Raw genomic sequence first — 24872 nt, 5'->3', positions numbered from 1 at the left:
TGGGCTCCTGGACTCCAGTTTTGCTGTGCCAAATCATAGTAACAGTGTTGGGTTTGCACTGATCACTGGCTGGATGAGTGCACAACGTAACAGTTTATTTGTAATGCAAACAAACAGTGATTGGTCATCAAAAAACATGCAGTACCAGAAATATAAAACAGCTCAATTTAATTGTGTAGTAAAAACAGTCCATTTAAGACCAAGTACCAGTCAGGCTCAGGAAGCCTGGAGCGTGCTGCTTGCTCTTCTTTTTGATTATCAGGTTTTAAGGCAGTTGGTACGGCTCTTACCAGCTCCACTGATAGATAACTGTGCAGCATCCAGTGTCTGTCAGACAACTCCTGTACATTTGTTCTCTGCTAGCTGGAGGCAGAAGAGTCCTCTTCGCAGAGGCTTTGGGCAGTGGGGTTCATCAGGCTTGTGCTGATGACAAAGGAGATGCGCAAAGAGCAGCACCTTATGGACTGCAGCGTGGTGGCGAGCAGCACTTGGTGTCCAACTGTCATTTTGGGGCATGGTGTGCAGCAGCGCTGCCATAACGCCAGTCTCAGCTTGCCAAGCCTCATCTGATGGTCTTCATGCTTTACTGAACTGCTACATGTTTTGTTTTCCCTTTTTTGGTTTCATTTTCAAAACCGGCCAAGACAATTGTGAGGCTGTCAACTGAAGTGCTTGTGGAGGCCATAAGAAATCTGCAGCCCGCTGTTACTGCATGTGGTCATTGCACTTTTCCTTCCAGAACATCCTCTTCTCCCAGTTTGGTCACTGGACTCAGGTGGTGAGAATTGGGTGGTGGGGAGGTCCTTGGAAGCTGATGATAGCTCTGGTTTCTTCTTGCCTTTGCCTACTTCTCCTTTGACTGCTGTTTGATAGAACCGAGTAAAATGAAGGGGATGAGGAAAAAAGCTCCACAGATGGTGAAGCAACTCTCTGCCCCTGCCAGCCAGTAAACTGAAAAGGAAACAGATTTTGTTATATTTAGCATAACTGTCCTTGCACATACATGAACAAGCACACAGAGCTGCTGATAAAACGGAGAACACAGGTGCCAGTACAGCTATGACCACTGAATCTTTAATGCATGTTCTTGCATGTTATAAACAGGAGGTGGCTAATAATATTGCTGGCAATACTTCTCTTCCAATATAAAACAGTATGATAAAAAACACCTATTTTAAATAGGGTATTTTCATCGGTATAGAAATAGGGAAAGTTCCTGTTCATTTACCAGCTTCAATAATTCTAACTGTCCCTAGCACATCCTCCTCAGCTGCCCCTGGTCATACCTGTCCGCTGCTCTTGAGTGTCTCATGCTGTTGCTACTGATCTGCTCCAATGAGATGTGCATAAATCTAATGCTTGGGGTTGGAGGAAAGGGCACTACATGTGCTGTGCCCTGCAGTTGTTCTGCTATCTCGGCTTTGCCGTAGTCTGACGTTTGTCCCTTCCCTTCCAGAAACTCACTGCCCGCAGGAGCACCACAGGGCAGCTGTTTGTCCCCATGGTCAAACCGGCTCCAACCTTTCTCAGATTTAACTGAGATCAGAGTTAAGGCTGGGACATGCCGTTGTGGTTCCACTTCCCCATTTCCTTCCGCCTCAGCTGGGCTGCAGGCACCTACAGTGCCATTGTGTGTTGGCTGGAGCACACAGCCCCACTCACCCGTGGCTGACAGGACAGGTCCCAGCGCCCTCGCAAGAGCTCCCAGGCTCCTCAGGATCCCCATGACTCTTCCTTTTTGGCTGGCAGAACCTGGACAAGCAGAGAGCCATCAGTCAGCCCGGAGCTTTGTTTTGCTTGGGGCAGGGTACTGCTCTAGCTCTCGAGGCCTGCTTCTTTTGGACTTATTTCCCACATGCCGTTGTTCTTCCTTTCATTTCACACTTACTGCCTGAGCCATGCTTTTCCTTCTCCCCCAAGGTAAACATTCATTAAAACAAAACATCAGGACCTGTCAAGCGTGCTTGGCCACGGACACCTTGTGACTCCCTGCTCACAAAAAATACCCCAGAAACCAAACAGACCGAAAAAACCAAGCCCACACTCCAAAACCAACAAAAAACTTTATCTAGAAAAACTACATTTGCTTCTCTAGATTTTAAAGCAGTTCTGGAATTGCTGAGACAGCACAGGTAGAGAAAATACCATCACCTTACTTTTCCCCTCGGCCAGCACTGCAGTGCGGCAACCTTGGTTATGAACCAAAGCTAAAGAAAGCTGTCTTCTACAGCTGCCAACACAGCCACATCTGCTTTGCGAAGGAAAGTAGCAACCAATACCACACACTCCTATTTTTTCTGAGGAATCAAGAAGGAATGAATGACTTCCCTCTTAATAAATGCAGCTGAGAGGAGGGGGACACTTCAGCCAAGCAGCCTGAGTCACTTGTCCAGCATTTTTGTACCAGAGGTGCATCTCAAAACTTGACGTCAGTTCCTCATTTGAGCCCATTGTGCACAAAGTTGAATTAAGTGAGTGAGAGCTGCCCCCCCAGAATGAGCACTCACCGTAGCCTGATACCACTGCAGACAAACACGGGATAACAATGGCAGCAGCTGGAAAAATCCACAAAACAGACTGTCAGTGAACAGCAGAGTTCAGTTACCAGCAGTAGTGACAAACATGTGGTGCAAACTCGTTACTACTGCAGAGAAAAATGCTGAGCTCTGAGGCATCGTACCAACAATGAATCATAAGGTTTAATCCAGTTCAGTAATGAAAACACCCCCTCAAAGCCAACCTGCAGGAAGAGCCCAGAGCCAGGAATGCTCTGCGCAGGTGTTTCCCATTAGTGCTCCATTCCAGGAGCCCCTGGGAAAGGGGCGGCCAGGTCAGAGCAGCTAACTGAGACAATTCCAAATCACTGCAGACCTTTCGGGGCTGCAGGGAGAAGGAATCGCTCACGTTTCCAACAGACTGCGAGGTGACTGTAAGCGGAACGGCCCCGCAACGTGCACAAGGCTTTAGTCATGGATGAGAGCCATAGCTACCTTCTGCCTTGGGAAATAAGAGTTAAGTCCAACTAGAAGAGGTTATAGCATTTTAACAAAAGCCAAGATCTGTGCAGCCAGCACTGCCCTCTTACTGAAACAGGGACCTTCTCTGCCAAGAGGGAAATGCTTTCAGCATACAAAGCTGAATCGTTTCTAGGAAGGAAGGGACAACTGGAGAGCAGAAGGATAAACGTGTTGCTGTAACTCCTGGGACAGGAGAGGGAGAGAGGGGGAGAAGAAGCTCTTTCTGGATGGCTGAGCTGCTATCCTGCACCTAGGTGTGTAGCTTGGAAGACCAGGCTTTTAACATAGAAGCACAGTTACACAGAACGAATACCAGCTCTCACTGAGAGGCTGTCAAAATCAAGGTGAGCTGTAGATAAGATCTAGATCTTGAAGCCTGTCCAACACACAGCTGCTCCTACACAAGTAAGGCACTAAGGAGATGCATTTTGTGATTGAGAGTTTACTCTTAAATCAAGCTGTATTGTGCAGAAGATGAGTCTGTCTTCCTCTTTCATAATTAGTCTTATTTGAAGCTGCTTAGCAATAGTTGGCAGTACTGGAATATCTGAAGTCCCTTTTTTTTTCCAGATATGCACTTCAGCAATGCTCCATCACAGATAAACCCAAATCATTTGTAGCTGTTTCCCTGAATAACGAAAACCATAAAGAAATGCTCTCTTGGTGCTTTTCCTGAGATGAGCATTCAGTAAATACTTTTCTTCTAAGATCTGCTGAAAGAGAAGGAAAAAAACCTCAAAAGCCCCACAGTGAGATGGGACAGCAGGAGCACTGGGGATGCATTCAGCCGTCACCATGGCAACTTCCTTGGATACAAACAGCATCAGAAAACAACAGACACTATTCCTTCTAGATTTAATAAACAGAAACATCAGCTTCTGTTACATAGGTTGAAATAAGACATGCAGCTTTTTTTTTTTAAATATGCAGAAAAATTCCTTGTGCTTTTGAATAGCTCACCAAACGAGTACAGCAACAGTCCAGCGCTCAGCAGGGTCACATTTGCAGCCCATCCAATTAACAGGAATGCTGGAATCAACACCAAAATGGCCTGCAGAATGGAGGAGTCACAGCGTTACATGTAAGCCATCCTTGTTACAGCCTAACCCCAGGTGTCCCGCCACGTCTCTTCTGCTGATGGCTTACACTTAGACCAGAAGCAGAAAGCCCTTTCTTCCTGAACAGACATCTTAAATTTAGCTGGATGGGCACACAATTCACCTCTCATTCTCTCACTATCACACTGCAGACAATCCATGTGCTGAAGTCACCCTGTAAGGCAGGCTGTAGTTACAGCCCATGACTGATTTTCTGCAATTGAAAAAAATCTGATTGGGCACTTCTTTCACATGATTTACTTTTTTCCCCCTTCTCATGCTGAGTTGAACAGTCCAGAAATCTCACTTTAACTCTTCACCTCCTGAGCTAAACCAAGAGATGAAGAAGCTTGCAAGCAATAGGACTACAGCTCCTCAGCTTTTTCTCAGCAGTGCTGGCTGACTCGGAGGACCACATCCTGCCCTTGAGCTTTTGGAGTCCATACTTATGGAGCCAAGAAGAAAAAAATGAGGGGAATGGCATTTGAAATGGATTCGCTACAAGAGAAACCAACATCATTTCTCTCTTCCAAGAGATGACTCCAGTTCCCCTGCCTCATATACATCTCTCCCTCATATACATAACTGATCTGTTTTTTTTTCCTATGAGAGCTAAGAGCTGCTGCACATTTCACAACTGAATGCTGTAATTCCACTCTCACTGAATGTCTTCTTTTGATAACTCAGTTTTAAAGCCTCTTGTAACTGCTGTGCCAAGAGAAGACGCATAAGCCATGCAGGTTTGTAAAGGAATCACCAGAATTACTACAGCAAAAGGAGGAGCTGCTCAAGCCACACACTGCACCTGCAGGATGAGCATCCAGGGGCCAGCAGGTCCTGCACAGTGCATGTGTGTGTTTACAAACAGCCAATGGCCAACTGAGATAATAACTGATCTCAGCAAAGTACCCACACCTCTCTGTGCAGGGAAGAGGAAGGAAGGAGTACTGAAATCAGCAGGTCGGCCTCGACTTGTATAAACTGCAGTACAGTGGCAGCAAACGCAGCGGGGTGACAGAGAGCATAGAGGAAATGGATGCAGAGGAGAAAGCGGTGCTAGCAGGGCTGTGCCAGCTTTCTTTCACAGGGAAATGTTTCCTCTACGACACAACGGGCATATCCTATGTTTTGCCCGCCAGGGAGCAGGATGAGGGTGGTTTCATAAGCAGAAAGAGCTTTCAAGAAAAACCAGAAAGGCATGACAGATCAGCTATGAAGCTGCTTTAGTAGTTTCAGCGTCTACACTGTAAGAGAAAACTTTGAAACAAAGCATAATCTTCACAGCATTTTACTCAACTCGAGTACCGTTCACATTTCCTACTGCAGCTATCCACAAAGAACTTCAAGTTTCAGTCATAGCATAGCTGATATGCTAAAAATGCCTCTGATATTCCCAAGCTCAGTTAGAGCAATAGCTGCTTATCACTCACATCTAGAAGTCATTTAAATGAAAACAGATAGATTTCTTTTGATCAGACAAGTACAGCTATAGCCTCCAACCATCTCTCATTGTTCTTTAAACTGAAAATGGATGCATCAGATTTGTGGGGGAAAAGAAAGAAAATATTGACATATATATTTACCCTTTTTACGGCTCTGATTTCATTTCCTGGCTTTATTCGGCGAGCATAGCCTCCCTGGATCACAGCCATTGTTATTCCAATAAAGAAAAACATCTTGCCCTGCTGCATACTGGAAGGGAGGCAAAAACAGTTGACACAGTCATGCATACAGCATTCCACCCTGGGATTGGCAGGTGCAGTGCTGACCCTCTCCTGAACGTGAGAGGGAAAATGCTTTTAGGTGTTCACACGGGCAGTGCAAAGCTCTTAATATAGCTGACGTTAATTTCCATGGCTGGAAAACAGAAAGAAGGTAACAGCTGAGATCTTATGTGGAGATGAGATGGCTGCCAGCAAGTACTGCAGTGCTCTCTTGGAGTACGACGATGGAGCCGATCTGTTACTAGGGTGGCTCACAAAGAGCCAAGCCTCACCCTGTGCCATGGCAGCCCCTGCTGTACGCACTGAGCTGTTGGCTTCTGAGCAGTGAGCACTTTGCTTTCTCACAACTGCTGTCACTGCTCATGTAGAGATCGACTGAGGATCAAGGCACAGGATGGGCACTGGCACAGTGCTGATCGTGGATCACACTGGGAAGCATGCATTAGCACTTACTCCACCCTCAGGTAATTCTTCCAGTTTCACCTCTCAGCTACCTGACCACGTGGATATTCACAGCTAAAAGTTCTCACCTCTATAACAAGCTTGTTTGTCACACAGCTCGTACAGTCAGCATTAAGCTGTGTATCACACTACATGGCTATGCTGAAAGGACCGTGCAGAAGCAGGCTTAGCACACTAGAAGACCTTTCCTTGTTGCACACACATTCGTTAAGCCACAAACTGTAATGAAAGACAGACATGGAGAGATGAAACAAAATCCTGAGAATTACTCAAAGGAAAGGACAAACATGAGGAATCAAGCTGTAAGATCATGTTCCTGGCTGGAAATCTTCCTATGAGCTGGCAGGAAAAGTATTTCAAGCTGAGCTTCTTTTAGTGGATTCTGTTCTCTTTCTTCTCTAGTGTCTGAATAAAGGCAAGCACCATATGCAACACAGGACTCAGCTGAGCAATATAGTTAAATAGCTTTCCCTTCATCCTTGGCTTTCTTGTCTTCTGATACTGAAGAACTCTTCTGGGGAGGAAGAGAAAAGCTTCTATGCAAATCAATCAGTACATTCCCTGAGTTGTAGATAATTCAGGAGCTTTAATTTAATCTTTTGTATTGACTAGAAGTTATGAATTCAATGAGTATTTCCTGTTGTGATAAATAGCATGCCTATTTTTTCTTAAATTCTTCCTGCAGAGCCCAAGTGGAACTGAATGCACTGATTGCTTTTTGCCTATTATTAACCTCAGTGTCTCACTTGAAAGTAAAAGACCTTAAATTAAGATTTTGGAAAATATCTTAAATAAAATAAACAACATTTATCTTTTAAGCATGCTATACCTGCTGAACTGGAATCTCTGGTGAGTAAGAAAACTTAGTGTATACTCCAATCCAGAAAACAGGAAGAGGTACAGGAAGTAAGCCAGGCCCAAGATTTTGAGGTTCTGAAGATCTAAACAAAGAAAACACCCCCCAGAAAAAGAAAGTTATGGTGGTATTTTTCAGGCACTGCTTGAAAATATAACAGCAATAGTAGTGTAACATTTAATAACTGTACAAGGAAAAGGATTTTCACTTTAAATATCCATACAAGACATGCCACAAAATGGTTTCTGCACATTTCCTCCCCTGTTGTGAGAGCCAAAAAACCTGATCTCTCCCTGTGTCACAGTGCTCTCACTCATCCAGTCCAGTTCCTCTGCCTCACATTTGTACTGCTATACATCCCCTGATTTATTTCTTTTTAACCAGTACCTGCAAGCAGTCTAACACCTGAATGCAGCTTTCAGGACAAGATTGGCTAAGGCAGAGCCAATGTGCCAGGTGTGCCTAACAAATGCTGATTCATTTTCTATGGTTTAAATAATTCAATGAACAGAAATGTCCAGCTTAAACCCACATCTCCATACCCCGAAATAAAAAAAATCTGGCTGAAGTTTCCTGCTTTGCAGCTCAGACTACTGTAATCAAATGCTCATTATTCATCTTTTAAAGCCCTTCACTTATTGCAGCCTACCCCAGCTAGCCCCTGCCTGAAGGGCAACGGAGCAGCAAGTCAGATACCCTCAAAACACTGATCTCTAAAAGCAGCCTGAGTACATAAATCAAGAGAGTGAGTTGCAGAACAGTTAACAAAGTGCTGCTTCCAAAACTGCATGACTAAAGTCTCTGAACAGAAACCATCTCCACATAAAAAGACATCCAATCTAACACAAACAGCCAGCTAATACTTACTCTGATCTGAAGGAGCCTCCTTTCCTTGGGTGACTGCAGAGAACCGAAATAAAGCCAAAGGACTGAGCAGGTCAGCTGCTGCCTGAAACCCAGTTGTCACAGAGGAGACCTGATCAAAGAAAGAAGTTTATTTCAAAAACTGATGCAATTACTGCTGCAAGGAATTGACAGGAACATTCAAGAGCGCTTTGATATATAAATAACCTACCTGAAATGAAACAATGCAACTGCTATGGAAATCTGAGTGACACACATTAACATCCCAGACACAGAATGGTCTCCAACACTATAACCAGAAGGCAAAGCACTGCTAGCAGTTTTCTCTGGAAAAAGAAAATAGATTTTTCCCTGAGTTCCCTAAAAAGCAGTGTATGGGAACTGTTGATCACAGCCTGAATCTCTGATTGACCACCTGAGGTGAGCAGTGAGTCAGCCACGGAGCACAGGTGAAGGCAATTCACCTGGACTACCAGGATGGGGTGAAGCCTGGCTGCACCTCTCCTAGACTCCATTTAAGGGCTGACTGCCACTGAGGAAGGATCTCTCTCTGGAGATTGCTCCTTGGGGAGTTTACTGTGAGCCTACAATACTGGTGAGCATTTTCTATTTCTCTTTGATTATCCTTACAATGTGATAATTAATCTTACTAAGCCTAACTTTTCTGTATACTTATTGACCATCCAATACTTTATAACATTTGTGTGCATATTGATCTTACAAGCAGAAACAACTCATTCTCTACAGCCCAAAGGCAGCTTGATTTGGTGGCTTTTCTCATCACTCCTCCTGTCCAATGAACGCATGTTGGGTAAATGCTGGCACACCTGCCTGCAAGCTTATGGGAAGGTGAGGATTTGCCGTGTGCTACAGCTGTAAGAACAGCAGGTAGCAGTGCATGAAGTGACCGCCTGTGTGGGCACTGGTGGTTCTTTTAGCCAGCCAGTGACATCTCCTGGGGAAGCAACAGAAAATACCATTTTTAGAGAGTCATTCTTCAGAGATATTTCTAGGGAGATTCTGTACAGCAGTACTGTGTGGCTTCTTACAGGGGAAAACTTATTTTGTACCAATTTTGTATCCAGCAATGCCATCCCTGCTCCTCATCAACAGTTTTGGAGATGCTTATTCTTTCATTTGTTGAGAATTTAATTTTTTATTTTTATTGTTAAATATGAAATATACATACATATAAAAGAAAAAATACTCTGCAAATTCTTAAGGAAATATCTCCCTTTGAAATAGAAGAACTTAGGCTGTCACTTTGCATGATAGTCACAGGAAGAGAGACTCAAGAATCCCTAGTAGTCACAGCTGGTATTTAAGACCCCCAAAGCACTGCACAGGCTTCATGTGATGAGCTTCCTTCTCAGCCCAGCTGGGCAAGACAGAAAATACTGCCCCTTAAAGCTGAGACTAAAGGTCACATTACCAGGGGGACTTCACCTCAGTGCACAGCCTGAGGACTTGCTCTGTAAGAAAGCTGTAAACAAATCAATCTTCAAACTGCTCTTAACTCTACTTCTGTCTTGTTTTGATAGACAGAGCTTGTGAGCATCCAACAGCATAGCTCTGGAGCCCATCAGTCTCAAAACGGCAGTCAGTTCAACACAGCAGGCTGTTATTACGTAAAGCCATAAAGCTGCTGATCCACATAAGGCAAACTGGGCTATTTATTTCCCCTTCACTGTGTGTACTGCAGAGGGTAAACAGACACTCCCAAGAAGTTGTTTCCTCGTGCTTTTATGAGGTCTGTAAGAGGATTTCCTGAAGCTGGCTTGTCGCAATCCTCAGTTCCTGCATTTGTTGGCACTGCAGAGTTTCTAGTGTTGCATACAGAACCCAGTAGCAAGTAAGTCTCCTCAAGAATGTCTGCCAGTATTAAAAAATATCTGCACTTTGTATGCCTTTTAATGATTGGTCATGTCAGATACAGGTACTGCTACTACAAAGTTGATTTTTATCTACGTAGAAATATACTTTTTCTTGTATAATTCTCCTACCTTTGCCCTAGAAGCAATAAGTTAGAAATGACTTCATCCAGTGATAGATGAAAACTTTCTTACAACTGATGAAAGCATTCTGCCCCCCCAAATAACGAAGCACACACTGCCCATTGCTGTGACTGTTACACACTGTAAGTTTAGATTCTTTGCAGGTTCAAAATCTGCAATGTCTTAACTTGTGTTTAACCTCTATGCACTGCTCAGTTTTATTTCATGATCACCCAAAGCACCTCGAACAGCAGACACTTCTCACAGTGTCTGTTTGCTGCTTTCTTCCATTGCAGAGGTACTAAGGACTGTGTCCTGAAGCAACAGTGGGTCCAGATGAGGAAGGCAGCCAGGGCCTTGCAGCCTTAACCTTTGAATCAGACACTGATTATCATGCATAGAACAGAACCCTTATTTTATCTTGAATTTGCTTGTGATGCTGCACAGCCCTACATGTGGTTCTTACATGAGTAGCTGAACACCAGAGAAAAAAGTTCTAAGACCCTCCCTTTAGCAAGCCAGCAATGCCCACAGCTAGCTTAGCTAAAAATTACATAAAAGCTCTGAAAGGGTCCAGACTCTACTAGGCACGTTTCCATTCAACCCTTCTATCAAGCAATTCATGGCAGCATCTCTTTTGGCCACCTCATGTAAGTCTCTGGTCCCTCTTTACCTGAAAAACTTGAGGAATAGTGGGAAAAAGAGTAAGAGGGATAGCAGAAACTCTTCGGATGAAGTCTCGTGCTTTCTTCCCCTGACTCCCTTTCACCTTCCTGGTTTTACAGGTTAATTCTAACATGAATGAAAGAAAGATCTGCTCTTTTCTCGATCCTCTTAGATTCAAACGTCCTTGTGGGTTCCTTCCAGCTTGGGGTATTCTATTATTCTTCTATATAGAAAGATAACTGAGAAGAGCACAGATATCATGAGAACACACAATATGTCAAGGAAACAGATGTCTGATCCCACTGATGCAACTTCCTACTGATTGTCATTACCACTTCTCCCTTTTTAGAGCTATGTCATTCCAATGCATTCCATTTTGATACTCTAGTAACACCTGCTCCACCACTGTCCAGCCAAGTGCCAGAAGGCAGACAACATGCCTGCCTTTTCCCTGCCACCCAGAGTGTAAAAAACCTGCTCCTCTTCCACTCCAGGTGGGAGGACAAACCATAGCCAGCTTAGCAATTAAACACCTTGTATTTAGCATGACTGGGATTTGGCCACCTCACCCCAAGAGGGAATTGTTAATCCTCCTTGTTTAATACTTGCTGCTGCATGGAGGCACAGTCCAAAGTGCAGGAAGAGAGCATTCATTTTCTTATCACAGTTCAGTCATGTTGACTAACACAGATTAGCTTAGCAGTAGAACTCTCAAGAGGATAATGAGATGGGAAGAGAAGTGGTCAACAACCATGCAGTAAGGCCCTGTAGCTATTTCTCTCTTCAGCTAAGATGGAATTGTTACAGAACATGATTCCACAGCACTTCCTTACAATAAATATGTTGCCATCAGCTCGGAATGTGCAGCTCAAACCAACAGCAGGATTTTATTTGGAATGCTTAGAAACAGCCAAATAGGAAAGGGAAACAGATGACACATGGGAGAGCTCTAAAAACATTAATTAATTAATTAATTTAAAAAGTTGCAGTGCTTTGGAAGGTACACAAGCAAACAACTTCACATCAAACACACCCTGCTGGCAAACAATCAGGGAAGGTCAAGTTTTGTCTGGGCAGGAGCATTGCAGACAAGGTTTGTGAACAATAATTAGTAATAACCAATTCCTTTGGCCATCGAGAGACCAAGCATGATTCAGTGGGTGAGTGCTGCTTAGAAGAAGCAAGGGAGGACAGGAAAGAATCGATCCAGCTGAAGACCTCGAATCAAATGTTTCGCTCAGATACCAAGGGCTGAATTCAGACTCTCCCACACCATCAGAGGAGAATGTTCCAAGAGACTTTGTATCAGATACATAGCTTGGACAGCACCCAATCACATGATATGAAACCATAATGCTAACAAGTGTTCGGCTCCACAAATCCAAACAGTCACTGCATGTTAGCATATGTAGATATCTTACGTCTGTGAAAGACAGAACAGCTCAGAAATAAGAGTCACTGCTACTTCAGTGCTCAAAATTATCAAGCACAGACAAGATAACAGTTTAAAAAAATTCTAATATATACTGGGTAACCGGAAGAAGATCCACAGTCCCTAATGCGTGCAGTTATGATTGGCTGAAATTCTTCTCCAGGGAGTCATTCCAATCATAGTTTAAAAATTCATCCTCTCCCTCCCAGGTTCCCATTAGCATTTGACCACAGCAATACCAGCAATTAATCATTCATGCTAATAACAAACATTTCTCATGTTGTACTGGACTGGGAGGTGAGACCATCTTACAACCACTTTGCTAATAGTAAATGCTAGTCCCAGGAATGAGCTAAATTCCTGAGATATTGGCTCAGCCCCTTCTTCACTACATCCAGTATCTCAGCAGTTCTCAAATCCTGCTTACCCGTTTTTCTTTGGGAAGTGTCTCTGGAAGCAGGAAGAAGATGAAAATCAAGTCAGCTGCAGCAAACGTGAGTGCTAATAATGCTGAACGAAGATAGAAGACTTCTCCTTTTTCTGTCTTCATGGCTAGATAAGCTCCAATCATGGGACCCAGAGTAAAACCGAGGGAGAAAGCAACACCAATCATTGCCTGCAGAGATACAAATGGACATTGACACAAAGTTTTAGACACCAGTTTGTTAAGTTAACTCAATTCTAAAACTAGACCCTTGGCATTTGCCTTAAAGAAGTGTAAACATCAAATGTAACCACCCTGAGGATGTAAGGAATGCACAGCAAACAGCACTGAATCTGTTAGTTCCAAATACCCCTTTTTATTTTCACCTTAGCAGCAAAGTGGCAGTGACAAGCTGCAGTTTGATGAAGGGATATCTAGGGATACCAGTCCTTGTATGGTTATGAGTGAAAAGAAGTTGAGAAAGGCAAGAATGACTCTCACCTCAGGAACTGCTCAGCCAACAGATCCTTAAGCCACAGCATAAACTTTAGTAGTGTAAAACTGTTTGGAGAAGGAAGGATAGCACCGTGGTAGGAAAAGACAGTGATCACAGAATCACAGAATGGCCTGGATTGAACAGAACCACAATGATCACCTGGTTTCAATCCTCTGCTGTGTGCAGGGTCACCAACCAGCAGACCAGGCTGCCCAGAGCCACATCCAGCCTGGCCTTGAATGCCTCCAGGCATGGGGCATCCAGAACCTCCTTGGGCAGCCTGTTCCACTGCGTCACCACCCTATGGGTGAAAAACTTCCTCCCAGTATCTAACCTAAACCTCCCCTGTCTGAATTTAAAACCATTCCCCCTTGTCCCATCACTATCCACTCTCATAAACAGCCATTCCTCCTCCTGTTTATACACTCCCTTCCAGTACTGGAAGGCCACAATGAGGTCCTCCCAGAGACCTCACTTCCCCAAGCTAAACAAGCCCAGTTCCCTCAACTTTTCTTCATAGGAGAGGTGCTCCAGCCTTCTGATCATCTTAGTGGCCCTCCTCTGGACCTGCTCCAAGAGCTCCACAATGTCTATAGCTTCTAAACTGATTTGGTAATTTTTGTATTTAGGAACATAGCAAACATTGAGAGGCTTCTCAGAACTACCTGCGTGTAGTACAGGTACTAAAGAGGATTTATTAACTCACCATGAAATCAGCACATAGGAAAGGAGGTAGAAACTGTACATACCAGATGAGAGCTTAGCAGAACACTGATTTGAGTCATTTGTCTCAGTCAAACTGCTTAAGAATACAACAGTGCAGAATGTGCCTCACTTTCTTTAAGAGACATGCTGAGGCATACATTCACACATGCAGGACCTAAATTTGTGCCACCCCAGGAGACCATTTTCTTGCTTTTTCAGTCTATTTGACTTTACCTGTAGTACTAAACTAAAAGAGGTGAGATCATGCTCAGGTGTCCTGTTCTGTTTCAACCTGCCCAAGTAGCATTCTCTCAGGCAATGCTACAGCACAGTTTGGGAATAGCATCAGTCAGGACTCTTTCCAGAAAGCAGAATGAACATGCCTACTCTGCTTTGAAAAAGAAGAGAAGAAATAGTTTAGCCATATGGATGTCAGCCATGCTGTACTAAACTACTTGCTCTCAAGCCCTAAAAATAAGATGTGACCCATTTTATTTACTAGTGCTGTATGGCTGTCCTTCCCCATAAATGTATTTTTGTTCACCAGGATTATAATAAATAGTTTGGAAAATTCATTAGCTATCCCTGTGAAATCCCCTCCCAAGAAGCAGCTGTCCCACATAGTGATTTATAACGCTGTTAATAGAGGTTTGGGGCCCTGAGGCTTTTATAAAATAAAAGATCTAACTAGCAATCCACAGCCAAAGTTCAGCCTGTAGGGTGTTTCCATCTGGTCTGCTGCCTTTTAGAAGAGGAAAGGGCAGCTGTTCGTAACACTTGCTGCTCAGTCAGCCAAACACCACATCCACCACCCGCTGAGCCCAGATCCTAAAGTCAGTGCATCATCCAATGAAGGCAGGAGGCATATTGGGCAGTGCTGCTGCACTTCCACAGATTAGAAAGGTTAGAAAAATGGGTTGTCCTATAACTGGGCTCCTGTTACCAAAATTGGGCCATTCTGAGATGAAAGATCTTTCATTTTCTCAGCTGTTATAATTGGGATTAAAGTTATCAACAGGAGTAATAGATTTAACACTTAGGCCTGTGGTTGTTTTCACATCTAGGATACCTGCATTTCACTTGTAGGTAAAAGTCATGGACAAGTAAAGGCTGAGAGCTCATCAGCAAAGTGACCTGGCATATTTTCAAAAGCAACATAACATTAAAGTCATGTTTTCACTTGATCAATGAACGCACATCTGAGGAAGACATCCTGAGCACCTGAAATCAATTAAAAGTGAGCCAGTAAAGCCAAATATATATTTCACATGTGTTACTCACCATGCCCTTGCTCCGTGCTTTTGGAGAGCCCAAGTCAGCAATTATAGCTGTGCAGAGGCTGACATTCCCTTTGCTTATTCCACCTATCATCCTGGAGAGAAGAAAAACGCCGAAAGACCGAGATGCAGCCCATAGTGCATAAGATGCTATCAAACCCATCTGCAAGCAAGAAAGGTTTCTTATAAAGGGCAGGAAAAGGTACCTTGTTTTTGCACATTTTCCTGCTCAACATTTGTTTTGTTTGTTTTGTTTTCCTGACTTTCAACAGCTGCTCCAAAAACTATACAACAGACACACGCGAATACGCTGATACTGGGCAATGTCCTGGAGAGCAATACAAAAGAGTAGAGACAAAGCCACAAAATCTCCAGATAACTGTGAGACCACCAATAAAATAAGAATATCAAGAAAAACTCAAAGGAGCTAAATCAGTCCAGGCATAAGACCACTTTAGTACATGCTGTTCCATTTGTTCCCAAGAGAATTTTGGGTTCAAAATAAGAGTTCACAGTTCTAGCCACTAAATTTCATAATCAATCATAAACACGTATATTTCTTTAGCTCAGTCTCCACAGCCCTACAGGACAGCTGGCTTTGGATATCACCTGTTGCCAAGTTCCATGTATGTATGTACATGCTTCTGTAACTAGAGCCCTGTACTTTGACTAGCAAGAGAGAAAACTTCTTGAAGAATGATCATTTCCATAAGAAAAGTAATATAGGACTGCTTAACCAACAAACCCCAGGCTCTCTGAAACAGGTCATGAAGTGATCAGCCCTCAGGTACTTGAGGAATTCAATATACAGGGATTACATCTCATATTTGCAAACTGTACATCTGAAGTCAAATTCTCATACACAAAGGTAAGGAATTTTGGAAAATCCCAGAAATAGGCCTTTTATGTGCAATTATGGATCTGGGAACTTCAGTTTAAGCAATCTGTTTTGGAAGTGTAACCAAGTGACTTGGCAGAAAGTCAACAACCACCAGATCTAGAAGACTGAAGCTCCCATCTTCTGTGCTAGCCACAGGACCACAGTGTCTTCAACTGCACAGTGATATAGCATGACTAAAACCAGTGTGAGACACATACCGCTGTCATCAAGATGACTGGCCTTCTGCCCAAGCAGTCTGATACAGCTCCAGTGAGGGGAGAGGAGAAAAACTGAAGGATGGAAAACACTGAGCCAATCAAGCCTAAAAAATAAATAACAAATAAAAATGTATATCTTCAGATGTGCTGCCTTCATCTTCAGATACCAAATCAAACTGTCCCAGACCTATCACTCCATTATGTCCATTAAAAACACACAATTAAATGTAGAACAACATCTACAAAGAATAGCATAGTCTCTGAAACCAAGTCACCCTCAGAACACTGATCTTCCATCGTTATTTCACTAAGTAGGCAAATCCACAGACAGACCAGAGTAATAGGGATAAGCTGGATGAGTCACTGGTTACCTCATGGGTGAGGAGTGGTTTGAAACTCACTGGTTATAATGGTACACAGATTTTCCAGTGTTTTCCAAACTGACTTCATATATTTTCTGTTCCTAATGCAGAGATAATGCAACCTTTAATAGTCATAATTCTTTTAAGAATTTTTTGATTGTTTGAACCTGATTCTGCCACGTATAATTAGCTTTCCTTTCCTTCTTATCATGGAAAGAAGGACATAAGCACTGCTGTTAGAGAGGCATACTAAGAGGTAGGAGTGATTCCAACAGACTCCGAGAGTCTTTTGAAATCTGCCTCCAGCTTCTGTGATCTTTAATTCCTCTTTTCTCTTGCCATCTCAAGCTTCACATACACATTAATTTGCACTACGCTTTCAATAAGCAGGCAAATAAATGCCTTGCTGTCACAATTTTTCCTCTGAAGAAAAAAATGGGTTACGCATCTCAGATCATCCTGTTATCAAAGCTAGAAAAGACTGAGGAGAGAGAGATGAGTAGTACTGCTCCCACAAAGCTTAAAGGAGGCAGAATATTGATACTGAATACCTCAGGGGGAGCAGTTCCTAACTGCTCAAAAGTCTAAAAGATTGTTATAGTTCCACACACTGGCAGTTTAAGTTAAGAAGTCCTTGTATGCCAAGCACCACAAATGCCCAGCCATACCAAATACAACAGGAACAAGCTGGGAGCGGGGGGTGACAACACTGGCAGTACCCTTGTTAACCACACAGTGTGGACTGGGCAGAGCAGGGTTCCACAAGCAGAGTCTGTCTGGTGACGGTCCAAGGCAAAACAAGTGGAAATGAGGCTGTACCTATGATACAGCTTAGGTGTGGGCCCAAGCCTGAGCTGAAATACAGCTCCTGAATCACTGGGCAGAAGGTGTAGGCGGCAGTTGGTCAAGGCAGTTATAGTTTGGCAGCCAAGGCAAGAGCCTTGACATCAGCAAGGAAGGTTTCCGCTTTGAAGAGGTTGCAATCTAAGCAATGCTGAAAGACAACAGAATATACCCTGCACTAGGAGAAACAAGATAACCTTGCAAGTATCTTTCCAATTCTATGCTCTGTGCTGCAGACAGGCAACAGGAAGATCGTGGTGGCCCCTGCTTAACATCGAAGTGTGATGAACTTTCCCACTATAACCATTTAAGGTGCAGTCAGAAAAGATGGGCTGAAAGAGCAGCTGACTACAACTAAGAAAGCCTGTCCATCTTTCCCTGCTCCTGCAGCCTTGGTCAGCTCTCCAGTGAGCTAATTCAACTCAATCTGGAAGAAAGCTGATCTAGGAAAAAGAAAAGGCTTCTGTTGGTTTAGGAAATCAGATGGCTAAGAGGGGCTGTCAGCAAAGCCAGCAGAAGAGATGGAATCAAAAGTGGCATCCGCTCTCACTGCCCACAGCTGTCAGGTAATTAGTGGACATTCCCATCATTGCCCATTACAGTTCCTGAATGCTTTTCTCCTGAACAGATAATATCAAGAGGTAAAAGCTTCCTTTCCAAGACAAACATTTTATCTGTATGTTCCCAGTTACACGTTATATTTTCTTTAATGAATAAAAGGGTCAGGTCAGGACTTCTCTGGAAAGAGATGAGAGATTTCTCCTTCCCGTGAAAGTCACTGAGCCAAACCCAGGGATACAGCACTCCCAGGAGTGCAGGACACAGCAAGGAAAATGAAAGGCAGCAAGTTGGACATGACTGTCAGCTCCAGCCCCTTATTTGAACAGAGCCTGAGACTGTGAGCAGGAGCGAGGAGGAGGAGGCCTGCAGCCACGCCTCAGAGGAGACAGAAAAGAGTTTCTGAGGGATTAAACTGTTTCCTACCATTCAAAGCCAGTAATTCGAATGAATGTAAGCACTGGGTTTCCTGTACTACCTCTGCAGGAGCTCACCCACCTTGGAGTGTTCTAGTGACAGCAAAGGATTTTGGACCCTACAAGGCAGCAGCTCTGCTGCATTTAATAGGACTAATAAGACCTACAAGCAGTGCTGCACTATAGCTGCCTAGGGGAGGTGGGACTTGAACTCACAGGCTTCCAATTCTGGTGTTTTCTACTGACTGATCTCCAATCAGTTGAGAAAGGAGAGTAATTTCTGTGACCATGCAGGGTCTAGCACAGCAGGCTCCTAACTCTCAGCTAGCAGTCCAACCATAAGGCCTGTATTTCTGAAGCAATCCAAAGAACAAATTAGGATAATTCAGGTTAAAAGGGACCTCTGAAAAAAGTCATCTCCAGTGGCTTATAGGATCAACTCTGAGGACAGACTGAATCATTCACGGGTTCATCCCATCAGAGTTTGAAAACCTCTGAGGATGGAGACCACAACACCTTTCTGGGCAGTTTGTTCCACTGACCATCATCACTGTGAAAAAGTTTCTCCTTATTTCCAGCCTGAACGTCTCTTCCTTCAAACCTATGCCTTGCTGCCTCTCCTGCTACCATGCACTTCAGTAAAGAGCCTCACAGCCTTCCCCACTAACCCTTCCGCTGTTATTGTAAGGCTGCCAATAGTTGTAGGCTGCCTCAGCCTCTCCATCTTCACAGCCCTCTGCTGAACTCACTGCAGTTTATGGATGTTGTCTTTGTACTGAGGAGTACAGAACTGTATACAGTGCACATTATGTGTACTAACAAGTGCTGAGTGGAGGGAGATGATCATTTCTCTCCCTCTGCTGGCTCTGCTCCTGCTCACACTGCCCAAGTGCTGTTGGTGCCCTTCCTGCTGGGCACACTGCAGGCTCAGCTTGCTGCTCACCAGGACCCCGAGGACCCTTACAGCAAGGCTGCTCCCTGCCAGTCAGTGCCCAGCCCGTATCAACAACAGGGACTGGCCCTTCCCAAGGGCAGGACCTCACATTTGTCCTCACTGAATTTCATAAAGTTCTTGTTGGACCATTCCTCCTGCTTGTCTAGATGCCTCCAAATGACAAAGATGTACTGTCCAAATAATTCCTCTTTGTTAGTTTACAAAAACAAAATCATTTATAGCCTACTGTAAGAGATGCAAGTATGCTACTTGTGATTTTTTTGTTGTTGTTTGTTTGTTTGTTTGTTTGTTTTTGGTCAATTTTTCACCATTCCTCACAACAATATTGAGGTAACTTGAAAGTAGTGCAATTTTTTTTTTCTTTTCTTTTTATTTTTTTAATTCCATACCTCCAAACAAGACACTGTTGTATTTCCTCTCTGGAGGCATTCCAACCATTGCTGCAAACCAGTCCACACCACGTTGCAATGACAAATAGAATCCATCCTGCAAAACAGATAGCTGGGAAATAGAAGCAGGAAGATTGTTTCTCTGCTTTATTTCCAAAGACAGCATCAGAGCTTAGTGAACTAGTCATGATGTTAAAAGATTCCTCCTCTCCTTTTCCTACCAGGGAAAATTACCTGTTGTCATAGGCTAAAAATAGCTTAAACTGTGAATGCTAACATGGAACAGGTAATTGAGGACATGTCTTTGGGTGGGCAGATGTCTGGATTAGAATTTTTTAAACTATCAGTCCCACTACTTCTAAAATCTAGACTAAAAATGTCATGTTCCACATCCTTCAATTAATAAAGCAGCCTAAGAGACACTCTATCCCTCTACAGATAGAGTATAGATGATCTAGACTAGGAAAGCCAGGGGTGTTAGCTCCACAGAAAAGAAGATATGGAGAGAAAAAGAATGGTTCCTGAGATGAGGAGGAGGGTTTGAAAAGAGGGTCCTGGAAAAAAAAGGTGAAAATCTGGCTAGAAGAAATACTTTGGAAGCAGAGAAAGATCCCAGTGGTTACAGTTAGGGTTAGAGACAGAATAGGAGGAAAGACAAAGCCTACAGCTGCAGCTGGAGTGGGGCTGGAAAGGAACTGTGAGATAGAGGTGTGGACTGCAAAAATAATTCTCCCCTGACAACTTCATCTTATCTGCTAACAAACACCTGACAGTGGGAGCCATGAGCAGCTGCACGGCATGGAACCAATATGACTTTCTGCCCTTCATTCCTAGATCAGTAGTCATCTCTCCTCTAAGAACAGATGTTGAAAATAGTGAATGTGATGCTAGGGGTGGCAGAAAGTAGAATCTCCTAAGAGGTGACCCCACAACCTCTCTGGGTCTGTACCAGCGCTCCACCACCCACAAAGCACAGAAGTACTTTCTGATGTATAGATAAAACCTCCTGTGTTCCTGTTTGTGCCCACTGCTTCTTGTCCTGGCACTGGGAACCACAAAATAAAGCTTACTCTATCCTCTTTGCACTCTCCCTTCAGGTACAAGTCTTTATAGACATTGATGAAATTCCCCGAGCTTCTTTTTCCCCAGGCTGAGCAGTCCCAGGTCTCAGCATCTCCTCATAGCACAGGTGTGCCAGTTCCTCCCTTGGTCATCTTGGTGGCTTCTGCTGGACTTTTTCTGCAAGTCCATGGCTCTTTCGTACTGGGAATGCAGGGCTGGAACAGCTGGTGCAGCCTCACCAACACGAGTTGAGCAGAAGGATCATCTTTCTTCATCAGCAGTGCTTTGCCTAGAGCAGCTAAGAATACCATTAGCCTTCTTGGCAGCAAGGGCACATCGCTGTTCCATGCTCAACTCGGTGTCCACCAGAACTGCTTTCCAGATGGGTGTCCCCAGCATGTCCTGGTGCCTGGGGCTGTTCCCCCCCAGCTGCAGGGCTCGGCACCTCTTACTGAACTTCAGGAAGTTCTCATCAGCCCAGCTCCTCAGCCTATTCAGTCTAACCAATCCAGTCCTCAGCTACTGCTGGTGAATGAATTATTAAAACCTCTTAGGGATTCTTGCTATTGATACCACTGCTCTCAGCAGCCAGATGATAAGGGATGGATTTTGCATACAGTAATGTATGATTCGATTACAGAGCACATCATGCATTTAGGCATCAGTGTCTGGCTCTTTGTTTTGATAAACAAGCCTGGGGGAAACTAAGTTATCAGCTAGATACAAATGCATCTTATACTGCAGCCAGATCTTCTATATCCCAGTTTTCAGAACTAAACGGCACTCAAAAGCAACACACATTATGACACATGAAAGCATTCATCTTTTAGATGAGATGAAGGTCACTGCAACAAACAATCAAATGAATAGGAAGAGCCAGGACCAGTATAAAGTAATTACAAAATTACAAATTACAGCCCCCAGGAAATAACTGAATTTTCCCTCAGAACAAATCTCTCATTTCAGTGAAATAGCAAGAAACAGGAATCTTACCTAAGTTCACAAAAAAATAAAAAATAAAAAATCATCACTCCATGAACAGTTTAAATGTGCTGGATGTTGTTCTGCCTACAGCTACTTGGGTTGCCCTGAAACAAAGGAATTTTATTCTATCCTTCCCTAAATGTCTCATGCCTAACATTTTCAGCAGGCTGCCTTCCTCTATTGCTTACCTCAGTCTGGCTGTAATAATCAAGGATGGAAGGAAACAATGGCAAGATGAGAGCAAATCCCAACAAGTCGATGAGGAGTGCCAGGAAGACAATTGTAATGACACGACTGCAGTTCTGCTCTTGCATGTCATCAGCGGAGCTGCTGCTGGCTTCTCTCCCTCTCAGAGCCATGTTCCCAAGTGTTCTGATCCTAAAAAATTACATTTATATCCAGTTAACAAAAAGCATTTTGCAGGCCTTTCATAACAGTATTTTACTGATTCATTCTTGCTTTTTATGGATCTCGTAATAATAAATATAAGTTATGGCTATATTAAACTACCTGGTTTTCAAAGGGAACGGGACTCCATCTCTCTAGACGTGGTTCTTAGCTCGATACCAAACTTACCCTCATGAAAACCAAGCAAAAAGGCAGTAAGATTATAAACTCTTTTGGAGGAACATCCCAAATACAGTATACAAATAAGAAGCATTTAAAGTTTGTTAACAAGTGAGTAAGCTTTACCAAATGTTTTAAATTCAGCATTACTGTAAAACAGACAAGGTGCTCTCATTTTGATTATCTGCATTCAAGTAACTAAGAGACTTCTTATACCTTTAGAGTACACTGTAAATGACTATAGTAATATCACTTGGAAAGAAAAGAAAGAAAAAAGATAAACTTCCAAACTATTGCAGGAATGCTGCCCTCGGGACAAATCCTGCACAGCTGGACAGCAGCAGATACTTCAGAAACAAGCAGTTTTTGAAACTTTCTCTTCTTAATTTCTGTCTGACAGCCACTGATAGGATATGAATTGGGGCATCAAATGACTGAGGCAGCATTTCACTCTGTCAGAATTATCAGAACTATCAGAAGGAACTCTTTCTTTGAAAGCATTCCAAAACAGTGTTAAAGACCTGAACAAGGATGCAGACGTTCAGTATTTAATAAATAAAAAAGTCAGTTCATATTCTGAAAAACTTCCACTTCAACAGATATCAAACACACGGAGCAATACAAAAAGCCATGAAACTGTGAATTGCAGGTTTGTAAAACATTACAGTACATCTCAGTGATAAGACAGTGAGCCCCATCCACTGCAAAAATCCCTGAATATTTGTTACATGAAAAGAGGGAAAAAGGAAACTATTTAATTCAGCTGAAAGTCCTTCAATACCAAAAAAACCATTGGTTTTAATAAGTCAGGACAGAAAACACTGAGCATATTTTTGTACAAATCCTATCCTAGACAAGACATACCGTATTCTACATACAAGTCAATGTGTATATAACATCCTGCTATACTAACTAAAGATCTAACACTTTGTTATGCTCAGTTATAAATATTTTCATGACATTTCCTTACTTGTGGATTCAATTCACCAGCACTGAAGTGTTGTTAAAGTTCAAACACCATGAGGTAACCATGGAAGGGGGCCACATGCAATCTGTTTAAGTTGGCATAATACATTTAAATCTGCTAGTGAGCAGAGCAGTTTGGTTGTGTTCAGGACCACAGAGCTATAGAATATCCCAAGTTGGAAGGGACCCACAATGATCACAGAGTCCAGCTCCCGGCTCCACACAGGATCTCCCAAACCCAATGTCTGAGAGCGGTGTCCAAACACTCCTTGAGCTCCAGCAGCTCAGGGCTGTGCCCACTGCCCTGGGCAGCCCGTTCCATGCCCACCGCCCTCTGGTGCAGACCCTTTCCCCAACCCCCAGCTGCCCCTCCCCTGACACAGCTCCATGCCGTTCCCTCGGGCCCTGTCACTGTCACACAGAGCAGAGCTCAGCGCTGCTCCTCCGCTCCCTGTGAGGAGCTGCAGCTGCCATGAGGCCTCCCCTCAGCTCCTCTGCTCTGGCCTGAACAAACCAAACAACTTCAGCTGCTCCTCACACGTCTTCCCCTCCAGACCTTTCACCATCTTTGTAGTTCCCCTTTGGACACTCTCTAACAGTTCTATGTTCTTTTTGTACTATGCTATGCCAAACTGGATACAGTAAACTCCCAAATCTCTATCAGCAGGGTTGCCCTACAGAGTCTTATCCCCCATTCATTACATAGAGCCATGGTTGTCTCTTCTCAGGGTCAGAATTTGGCACTTTAAACTTCACATAGTATCCTTTTATTTAAAATATATCATCAACACTACAAATATTTAGTAGTATTTATTTACCCAAATGACTTAAAATTATCTCTGGAACCCAAAGCAGCCATTTGTTTAGACATAATCCTTGGCTCTGGGTCTGCCTAGCCAAGGGATAGGTTCACTATGGCAACGTCTATCTTGTTTTTCCTAACAATTTGTGTATTCATTCACAGAATTGTATCACCAAGCTGAACTTTACTGCAATGTTCCTTACATAGGGCAACATCCTTTACACGTAAATCACTGCCATTTCAGCTTGTGTGCAGCTTCAACCTGCTGATGCCAGCACTGACCTTTCAGGTAATGGAGTTTGGGCAACACTGCTGCAGTTTCCCTTACACAACCTCCAAAGCACTCCATCTTTCTGCCTTTGTGTTCCATTGCTTTTGTTGTTCCAACCTCTCCATATATACGTATTTTTTTCACTAGGCAGGAACCCACAAAACATTTTATTGGGCCCCGGCATCCGTCAGCAAAAACAAAGCACTTCACCTCGACCGTAACATTTGATCTTTGTGAGTCATGGTTTAATGCAGGAAGGGGATCTGTTCCCTTGGATGTTCCACATTCCTGATATCTCTACCACCTGATACTCCCTTACCAACCCTCTTGAAATCGCCCAGCTCTGCCTTAACCCACCCGAGTCTCGGGGAGGCTCCTCTGAGTGTTCAACAAACTCCTCGCTCAGGTTAAATGCTGAATTTTTTTAACCAGGGAAAAAAAATATGTATTTATAAATGAAAAAATTCCCAGAGCGGCATAAAAGCAGAGGAAACCCGAACGGGGGAAGGGGCGGCCCTTCCGAGATGCGCCGTCCTCAGCGCGGACCCGCAGTCCTGGCCACCGCCCGCCCAGGCAGAGCCGCAG

At 43.6% G+C, this 24872-nt stretch overlaps 1 protein-coding gene across 1 annotated transcript; it reads right to left on the bottom strand.

The window, feature by feature from the left end:
* Positions 1-47: 47 nt before the first annotated feature.
* Positions 48-22082, bottom strand: MFSD10 (major facilitator superfamily domain containing 10). Its single transcript, XM_003205971.4, has 12 exons — positions 21870-22082; positions 19636-19732; positions 16113-16216; positions 15019-15177; positions 12540-12728; positions 8024-8132; positions 7130-7241; positions 5698-5806; positions 3978-4068; positions 2508-2555; positions 1663-1752; positions 48-951 (listed from the first exon to the last, which is right to left on the bottom strand). Exons 1-12 carry the CDS (start codon positions 22038-22040, stop codon positions 845-847), a joined length of 1386 nt encoding a protein of 461 aa, XP_003206019.1. The 5' UTR covers positions 22041-22082; the 3' UTR covers positions 48-844.
* Positions 22083-24872: the final 2790 nt, after the last annotated feature.

Source organism: Meleagris gallopavo, chromosome 4 (genome assembly GCF_000146605.3).
Source record: "Meleagris gallopavo isolate NT-WF06-2002-E0010 breed Aviagen turkey brand Nicholas breeding stock chromosome 4, Turkey_5.1, whole genome shotgun sequence".
NCBI lineage: Eukaryota > Metazoa > Chordata > Aves > Galliformes > Phasianidae > Meleagris > Meleagris gallopavo.
Note: the sequence above shows the minus strand (reverse complement) of the source record. Positions and strands in the feature narration are given on the sequence as shown.